This window comes from Sceloporus undulatus, chromosome 4, assembly GCF_019175285.1.
Source record: "Sceloporus undulatus isolate JIND9_A2432 ecotype Alabama chromosome 4, SceUnd_v1.1, whole genome shotgun sequence".
Lineage (NCBI taxonomy): Eukaryota > Metazoa > Chordata > Lepidosauria > Squamata > Phrynosomatidae > Sceloporus > Sceloporus undulatus.
Genome location: NC_056525.1, coordinates 178,697,255 through 178,707,494, shown reverse-complemented (window position 1 = coordinate 178,707,494; position 10,240 = coordinate 178,697,255). Strand labels below are relative to the sequence as shown.

General features: G+C 38.1%; 1 protein-coding gene across 3 annotated transcripts in view; it reads left to right on the top strand.

Annotated features, from left to right (window-relative positions):
• The window catches only part of SALL3 (spalt like transcription factor 3), a 25,050-nt gene extending 17,358 nt beyond the window's left edge, over nucleotides 1-7,692 (top strand). For all 3 annotated transcript variants that reach the window (XM_042466300.1, XM_042466299.1, XM_042466297.1), the window contains 3 exons: nucleotides 1-1,439; nucleotides 1,656-1,996; nucleotides 4,536-7,692. The exon at nucleotides 1-1,439 is cut by the window's left edge. In XM_042466300.1, coding sequence (XP_042322234.1) covers nucleotides 1-1,439; nucleotides 1,656-1,996; nucleotides 4,536-4,967 — 2,212 coding nt within the window. In that variant the 3' untranslated portion in view covers nucleotides 4,968-7,692. The remainder of the gene's footprint in view (nucleotides 1,440-1,655; nucleotides 1,997-4,535) is intronic.
• Nucleotides 7,693-10,240: the final 2,548 nt, after the last annotated feature.

Genomic DNA, 10,240 nt, shown 5'->3' with positions numbered 1-10,240 from the left:
AGTCACTACATGGTTGGATAGCAAGCCTGTGTTACCAACAGTTCCAACGTCAGTTGGGCTGCAGCTTCCCCCAACAATACCAGGGATAAACAGTTATGGAGATTCCCCAAGTATTACTCCCATGAACAGGTCACCACAGAGGCCATCCCCTGCATCAAGTGAATGCACCTCTTTGTCCCCAAGCCTAAACAATTCAGAGTCAGGCATTCCTATGTCTGCAGAATCTCCACAACCAATTCATAGTGCTTCAGCTATGACTAAAACTGAACCTGTCAATATTCCTGTGACAAATGTGAGGCTAGGAGATATTTCTATAAGTGGGCAGGTTTCTGCAATACCCACATCTACAGTTCCTAATGCTGTTACAGACAGTAGTATTTCTACAAGCCTCCCAAACTCTGTGCTTCCAGCATTATCTGACCAGTTCAAAGCTAAATTTCCATTTGGTGGACTACTAGACTCTATGCAAACATCAGAAACCTCAAAACTACAACAGCTTGTAGAGAACATCGATAAGAAGATGACAGATCCAAATCAATGTGTCATTTGTCACCGTGTGCTCAGTTGTCAGAGTGCTCTCAAAATGCATTACAGAACTCATACAGGAGAAAGGCCATTTAAATGCAAAATTTGTGGACGTGCGTTTACTACAAAAGGCAATCTAAAAACACATTTTGGAGTTCATCGTGCAAAGCCACCACTTAGAGTACAGCATTCATGTCCCATTTGTCAGAAGAAATTTACAAATGCTGTTGTTCTTCAGCAGCACATTCGTATGCACATGGGAGGGCAAATCCCCAACACACCATTACCAGAGGGCTTCCAAGATGCCATGGACTCAGAACTTTCCTTTGATGAAAAGAATGCAGAAACACTGAGCAACTATGATGATGACTTTGATGAAAATTCCATGGAGGAGGACCCAGAGTTAAAAGACACTGCAAGTGACTCCTCCAAACCTCTAATACCTTATTCTGGGTCATGTCCACCTTCCCCACCATCTGTGATTTCTAGCATTGCTGCTCTAGAAAATCAGATGAAAATGATTGATTCTGTCATGAACTGTCAACAGCTGACCAATCTAAAATCCATAGAAAATGGGTCAGGGGAAAGCGACCATTTGAGCAATGATTCCTCATCTGCTGTAGGAGATCTAGAGAGCCAGAGTGCCGGGAGTCCAGCAATGTCTGAATCTTCTTCCTCCATGCAAGCTTTATCTCCTGAAAACAGCAACTGTGAAAGTTTTAGATCAAAATCCCCAGGTTTTAGTAACCAGGAAGAACCACAAGAAATACAATTAAAGACAGAAAAACTTGACAGTCCACCACCACCTACTGTTCAAAATGGAGGTGCACTGGATCTGACAGCCACCAACCCAGGAAGGCCAGTCATCAAAGAAGAAGGTCCTTTTAGCCTGCTGTTCCTGAACAGAGAACGTGGTAAGTTTAAAAGTACTGTTTGTAATATCTGTGGCAAGCCTTTTGCTTGTAAGAGTGCATTGGAAATTCACTACCGCAGCCATACTAAAGAACGTCCATTTGTATGTACAGTCTGCAATCGTGGGTGTTCCACTATGGGTAATTTAAAACAGCACTTACTGACACACAAATTAAAAGAGCTGCCTTCTCAGTTATTTGAACCCAACTTTACTCTAGGTCCCAGCCAAAGCACTCCTAGCCTGGTTACCAGCACTGCGCCTACTATGATCAAAATGGAAGTGAATGGCCACAGCAAGCCGATCTCATTGGGCGAGGTTCCATCTCTTCCAGCTGGAATCCACGTTCCTGCTGCACCACAGACAGTGATGAGCCCAGGCATCACTCCTATGCTGGCACCCCCACCACGCAGAACGCCCAAACAACACAACTGTCATTCATGTGGGAAGACCTTCTCTTCAGCAAGTGCACTACAGATACATGAACGCACCCATACTGGTGAAAAGCCATTTGGTTGCACAATCTGTGGTAGAGCTTTTACCACAAAAGGGAATCTTAAGGTAAGAAGGGAATCTTCTTAGAACAAAAAAGTAATTGTAAGAGTGTGAAATATTCAAAATGCTGAACCTGATATTCAGCAGCCTCTCTCTTGCTCTTTTCCTCATACAAATAGGAAGAAAGAGAAAAAATATGGTTATATTGTAATTTAGTAACATACATTGGCTGAATTTAGAGGCTGCACTACAGCATCATTAAGCATGATGAGAATGAGCCTTGGGCCTGTTACAGACTGCCAAAATAAAGCTGCTTTGGGTCTCTGGAGGTATGCTATTTAAATGATGCATGGGTCCTAAGTCGCACCAAAGCCACACTCCATTCCTAAGAACTAGAGTGCAGCTTTGGTGCAGCTTCCGGATTCTTAGGATGCATGCATCATTTAAACAGCATACCTCCAAAGAGACCCGAAGCAGCTTTATTTTGGTAGTCTGTAACAGGCCTAAAATTCTGACTCATATATTTCCCTTTACTTCTCTCTAGCCTGGTCCCAAAGAGACTGGAATTTTTGCTTCTGTTTTAGATTATGCACAATGTAGTGTTACATCTAAAGCCCAAACTAAAGTAAATCCTAAATGTGGATAGTGGAAACCAGCTTGTAAATCTGGGTTTGAAGTTAGCCAATTTGAAGATGACTTCAGGGATTTTCAAAGTGTGGTTAATGCAGAAGGGAAGGCAGAGCTTCCAGACTCCTCACAATCATCCTAAAGGAGGAGGAAGGGAAATTCATGAGGCTGAAGCTCACTAACACATTCTTATCATGCTGCAGTGGCATTTTCTGTGCTAAACTAATTCATGAGAACAAACATTCTGTGAGTACACAAAAAAATTTGTTCTCTCTATAAGCAGATACAAAGCATTGTGTTTCTTTTTCTTACTAAAGACTTCTTGCATTATGCTGGAATGACTGTATAAACTTTGCTATTAAAACCACATGCATTACATATATATCCTAAGTATTAAACACAGTTTAATAATAAACATTATTAAACACAGTGAAGTTACATCTGCATCTCTAAAACAGTACTATGTAGATTTTGTTTTTCTTGCACGATTTAAAGGTACAGATTCCCAGATTTAAGTATCTTTCAGAAGCACAATATTTATTGTGGTAGCACTCCTTTAAAAAAAACTCTGGTCACAGCAGATTATATTGGAACCCTTCAGCAATTTTAGTCCAAAACACCCTGCAAAAAAAAATAAATCCATTTTGAGACTACTTTAACTGCCCTGGTTCAAGGCTAAGGAATCCTGGTAACTGTAGTTTAGTTAGGCATTTAGGTTTCTTTGTCAGAGAGAACTTTGGTGCCACAACAAACTACAATTCCCAGGATTTCCTAGCCTTGAGCCAGGGCAGTTAAAGTGGTCTCAAAGTGGGTTATTCCTGCAGTTTGTTTTGGACTTTTCTGGTCCTGTTTAATATATTAGAGCACAGTCTTCCAGGGTTACCAAAGGTCATTGGGTAATGCTTTTACTGTGCACCTAAATTTCTAGCTTGCTTATAATATTCCGATATAAAGCAGGTTTTTTGATCTCATACTAAACTAATTTTGGCACCATTTTTATCCCTATATAATCCAAGTAAAATAAAGAAGGTTACAGGTAGTATAGGGGAAACCCCGTAATTGGCATTAGTCCCAATCCAGTTAAAATCTATTGTGAGTAAGCAATATACAAATCAAGGGATTTAACTTCGTTGTGATTAACTTGTTCTATTCATCTTTCTTGTACTTAAGAGAATTTAATTGTTCTCTCAGAGAACTGGAATTGGAGTAATTTTAAATGGCCTGGAGCCATTTAAGAAACACTGAATTGAAAGACCTGGTCATGAGAATAGAATATTGTTTTGTTTGTTTGGGAGACCAATAATTGCCCTCTATCAGCACCCACCCAAAGCACTCTGGAACTATATTTCAGGAGGGCATGAAGGGCTGCAGATTGGGATGGGCCAGCAATTCCTTCTTTTCATGTAATAAAATCTTTGTATCCAGTCCATTATGCCTGTGAAGAAAATACAACAATTACACCTGGTAAAACAGAACTACTTTTTTTTCTTCTTTTTAAAAAATGATTGTCACAAACCTTTGCAGCTGGGCGCCTAACCTAGAAATCCTATGCAGAGTTTCAGTAAATCCTCTGGAAATCAGAGAGACTTAACTTCCAATTAAACATACAAAGGATGAGTTGCACAAATCAAATACATTATTTATTTATTTTAAATTAAGCTGACAGGATTTTCCAAGTTGAAAAGAAATAGCATGTAGGCCTATTGAACTATTTAAGGTAATGCTTTTCTGCACACAAAGTTGCAAGTTTATTTTTAGCTTTTGCTAAATGTACATTTTTAATAATTATTTTTGATGCAAATATGGAAGATTTTTGAGAAGGTTATTGTTGACGTAATTATATCTGAATTTTACATGAAAGTTGTTAGCTCTTAAAAATAATTTCTTCCTTAGAATTGTACATAAATTCCGTGTATAGAATTGTTGCACTTTTGCTTATTTGCCAATTTCTCTTCCTTTCCTCATTCTTTCTCTAAAGGTTCACATGGGAACTCATATGTGGAATAATGCTCCTGCACGTCGTGGCCGACGACTGTCTGTGGAAAACCCCATGGCTTTGTTAGGTGGTGATGCTCTCAAGTTTTCAGAAATGTTCCAAAAGGATTTGGCAGCTCGGGCCATGAATGTTGACCCAAATTTTTGGAACCAATATGCTGCAGCTATTACGAATGGACTTGCAATGAAGAACAATGAAATTTCTGTCATACAGAATGGAGGCATCCCCCAGCTCCCAGTAAGTTTAGGCGGAAGTGCCATTCCGTCTTTAAGTAACATTACCACTGGAATGGACAAAGCTCGTACCGGCAGTACCCCTCCCATCATTGGTTTGGACAAAGCAAGTTCTGAAACTGGAGCCAACCGCCCATTCACAAGGTTTATTGAGGATAATAAAGAGATTGGCATAAATTAAAAGCATTCAGTACAAGTAACTGTTGGACCACTACTCAACACAACATTTGTTCTTTCATGTACAGTTTTGGGAGTTAAGCATTAGTTTCGTGACCTAATTGCCTAGGTTCTCTTTAAGATTTTATCCCATAGCAGTAATGCATAACTTCGTGTCTGCTGAAAAGTTGTCTTGCAAGATTTGCATGGTACTACTTTCAACAGTGAGCTGACTGTTAGTGAGAACTTTGGAACCATTTTAATTTAAGTAAATAATAATTCATTGCATAACTGCGTTAGCAACTGGCGGAGGCTAAATTGATTCAGTTTTTGTTTCTTAACAAAACAAAATGTTACCAACTGAGTAAAAGGAAGCATCACAATGGCATTTCAGTCCAGCTCTTTCTTTGCTGGTTTTGTTCCATTCTGCTAGAAACTTGAACTATGTTTTTAGAAACCCTCTAACATTCAGTAAGTGATTTAGTACCCTAATGCTGTGTATGATTACAGTATTCTTGTCTGTAGTATTTATAATGTAAAGATAATGCGGGTAACAGACAATATACTAACCCCATCCTTAATGAAGCTTTTGTACTGCAAAATACACCTGGCTATGTGATTTTTTTTTTAAAAAAGCAAGTTTTGTTTTATTATAAATAAGCGGTTTATTTCAACACAGGCAAAATTGTGAAATTTTATTGGGAAAGATAGCATGCTTTTCATGTGCAAGTACCTGTCAGTAACAAACCATTTTAATTTAAATATTTGTAGCTGCTATGTGGACAGTTGTTCTATTAAATGAAAAATGTAGTGTGGACTTCAGTTATGGGTGGAAAACAAGTTACAGACAAACCTTATCACTATAAATTATTCACAACATTATAAGCAGTTGTGAGTAAAACATTTCATGTTATCACAGGCTGTACAATAAAAAAGGCAGTGTTTGTATAATGTGGTTGCAAACTCTTAATTTATACTATTGCACTTTTAGTACTTTATATTTAGGGAGGTTTGTCTATAATTTGAATATGAACAAAGATGTACAGTAAACTATTTTATAAATAGTACTTTGGTCTGAGGGGAAATGTGGGATATTTGTTGTGTTTGTCTTTAAGGTCAAACAGTATGAGAGATCTATGCTCCTTTCAGCAGGAAAACCACTAAGAACTGTCAGATTCTCGGATATAATGGGGCCTGCCATTTCTTAAACTGAAATGATTCATTTAACTTTTCTATAAACCCACCCTCCAGCAGACCTTTGATATGTTAATCCTAGGGCTGTGATATCAGCTCAAGCCTAGGAGAGGCTAAAGAAAACATTGTGTAGGCTTAATTTTGCTGTAATCTGTTCTGTCTCTTTCACTCCCACCCACAAGCTAGATGCTGACTGCTTAATAGCACTGGTATGTAAAGCAAAACGGAGAACATAAATATTAAGTGTAACTTGTACACAAATTCCCAATTCTGACTAGTGTTTTTTTTAATCTTCTAAGATTTAATACAAAGCACAATGTACTCTGATTATTCAAATATAATTTTCAGTTGTTTTAAGCATTGTTTAAAATTGTGACTAAAGGGAATGTTTCCACTCTTAAGCTAGGATGCTGGTGAGGCTGGGGTGTAATCAAAACTTGAACAGTAAATGTTTTGTGTACTACCTCATTTTTGTGCATTACAAGCATGGTGAAGTCTGACACTATGAACTTTCGTCTAACAAATTGTCCAAGGGACATTATGGGTAGCTGGGAAACAGCACAAGATGTTTTATGCCCCTGAAGAAAGAATCAGACAGGAGGTCTTCTCAGTTGAGACTGGAAAAAAAATAGGACAATCTCTTGTGCAACAACAACAAAAATTACTGTAAGAGGATGGACTGTTTCTGCCATCATGTCACTGAATGAAAAGTTCAGAAGACTTATTAGTGGTTTATTTCTGTTTTGAAATGAACAACAAACTGTTTCAGCTCTGTTTTCTACAGCAATGATACACAGAATATATATGTGCACATACACAGGCATATATCAAATATATATGTATGTATGTGTATATATCTATATAAAAATAAACATCCTTATATTCTAACACCTTTTATCACCATTGACCACCATTTGTGTTTGGGGTGTTTCAAATCTGGGAAACAAAACTGAGGTGGCTTAATATTGCTGTTTTTCAGCAAATGAATGTTTTTATTTATCTGTGTCCATTTCTGGTGTGAATTTTTTTTGTTTAGTATTTGGTACCATGTAGTGTTATCTCTTCTCCCTAAAGGATGTGCATAACTTAAAAAAAGAGATGTAAAGTGTTGTAAATAAGATGGGTGATGAAGGTACAGTAAGACTGACCCAATTTTGTATTCAGGGTTAGGTCTTTCCTCTCTGCATGGTGAAGAGAGACACTATTTTTATACTGCGATACCATGTAGGGCTAGGAACCCCCCTGAACCAGCTGGGAATTGTTACCTAGATCCAATATTTTTTATTATTAAATCTTGTTGGCTCGACACATCTACTGATTGAAATGGATGTCTTAGTCTAGGTTACTATTTTTGTCACATGGAATTGAATAAAATGCAGGATGTAATATTATCTCTGAATTGTGTTCCATGATTATTCTAATAATTGAATGAGATACAAGAGTGAGGCTGTTTGTGACAGATTGATGTCAATGATTTTTAACTGTCAAATCTAAAAGTTAAATAAAGGGGGCACTTATATTTATACTGTTTGGACATATCTGAATGGATAGATGTTGGGAAGCTACTTTGTGCCGTAAAAATCACAGCGTCCTGTGAAAAATTATTTCATCAGATGCAGTGACAAAAGAAAAAGCTGTACCAAAATGACTATGCTCTGGAACAATCCTCTTTAGCTGCCTCCTTTGGAAGCTATCATTCTATTAAATTCAATTTACCCAAATCACACGACATATTTATTCTCAGTGTCTGTGAACCAGATATTCAGTGATGCACATACAATAAGTAGTACACATCCAGATTTTTTTTCTCTCTTGCAGTTTCTGTTTATATTTTTATTCTAACTGAAGTGGTTACTGTAAAGCAAAAACAGCAGGAAACCTACAGGGTGTTGCTAGAATGTATGAACTTTCTGGTTCTCAGAGAATAATTGAAATACATGCCACATTTCTTGCTTTATTATAAGCAGGGAAATTTTTGCATAGCAAACAATTAGTTTGTATATACAGTTGGCCCTTTGTATCCACAGATTCTTTATCCTCAGATTCAGCCATCCACAACTTGAAAATCTTTTTTTAAAAAAATCCCAAAAGCAAATCTTTATTTTGCCATTTTATATAAGGGACACCATTTTACTATGCCATTGTCTATAACGAGGCTTGAGCATCCACAGATTTTGATATCCACAGGGGGTTCTGGAACCAAACCGCACCAGATACCAAGGGCCTACTGTACATTGTTGAATTCAGTGCTGCTATAATAGTGGACTCCAAATATAGCTATTTCAGTTCAAACAGTAGATTCCAGCTCATATAGTTATAGCTAATATGTGTCAGAAAGATAAGTGAATCACAGTAGTTGTAGAAAACTGTACTGGTGCAAATCCCACTGAATGAAATATTTTCGCATCAGTGGAGCAATTTAACAATAATAGATTTTTGAGCTCTTTTGAGTTTGGACCTAAACATTTAGCACAGTCTCAATGAAAGTCCTCTGCATCTACAAACTGAAAGAAGAACACAAAAAGTTTTACTTCACTGGGTTTGTGACAATAATGTGCCAGTCTTACTGATTCAGGAGCTTCTCAGGTTGGCTTTACAGTTGCAACTTTGAAATGTGAATTTTGGTGACATTGACTGCATATCACTACGCAGAAGCTGCTGATGGTGGAAATGAAGGTGCTATTGGCCACTGGAGACCAGAACACAGCAAGTGCATGTAGGCTAGTGTGGGGTGGAGCCTTGCTTTTAAAATTTAGTTTTTCCCTACCATGGATGAAAAAGGATGTTGATTTTAGGTTGCTAACTGCAAATACAAACACTTCTGAAACCTTCTAAAAAATCAACGTGTTCAATATGTAGTTTGAATTTGTCTTTGTAATTAAAAGTCAAAACATTTATCTGGTGGATTCATATTCATAAGGATATTTTGGTACATCTTCAAACACATATGTGAACATGCCACACAACTACTTTCAAGATAAGAATAGATTGGCTACAGATAGTGAAACTGGAAATGTGCTCTATGGCAGATGTGGGCAAAATGCAACCTTGAAGATGTGGTTGTACCTCATCAATCTTGCATTCTTCACTTGCTGTCCTGTCTAGGGCTGTAGGGAATAACAGTTTCTTGCAACTTTAGCAGGCACTGGCTGCTGCTGGGTCTCTAGCAAACAATGAATTCATGTTGGACTAAAAAAGTTTAAGTCTCACATATATTACAAGCTTTTTCTGGTCCAATAATACTTTTTGCGATCCTTCACAGTTGTGGTAGCCAGAGTGAAAACTGGAGAGGGCTCCTGGTGCCTTTAATGGTTGTGTAGAAGAGGGAATTTTAGCAGGTGTTTCTTGTTACCTCATTGCATGACAAGCAACACTTGCTGAGTTTCTGTCTTCTATACAACCATTAAAGGTATATCAACCTTCTCCAGCTTTCTCTCTGGCAACCCTATATCACTGTTCCAATCTTCAGAGTGTCTACTCAGAGACTGTGATACTATGTGATACTATGATATAAATGTGGTGATATTATAATCAAGCAAGTACATTTCATTGATGGTCCTTCAAAAAAGCTCTACATTGGGGGCTGTGGAACCCATTACATATGACAATCTCCTGTTTCCCACTGTGTGTACACTCAAGATAATATGTTCCTTGAGTCCCTATATTGGGAGAAAGGCAGTATATAAGAAAAAATTAAAAAAATCCCATGCTCACTGGGTATACAGAAGTCTTTCTTTATGAAAATAGCAAACAAGTGTTTGAAAGCACAGGCACATTCATTAAAGAGCAAAGAGTGCTGTTTTCTATTTTATTTAAGAACTAGATTATGATTCTGGAGATCAGGGTTTGATTCCCTAGTTGGCCATGGAAATGCAATGAGTGATGTTAGGCAAGTCACACATTCTTGGCCCCAGGAAACCCCATGATAGGCAATGGCATCTCTGTGCTTGGTGTCGCCTGGTGGGGAGGAGTGCAGGGCTGTGTGACTGCCCTGCTCCCCTCTCTTGCTTGCTGGGCAAGCAAGAAAGGGACATAATATTGCTTCTTGCTCACTCAGCTGCTGCACCAGCTCCATTGGCTATACAACCCCGAGGAGGTGTCACC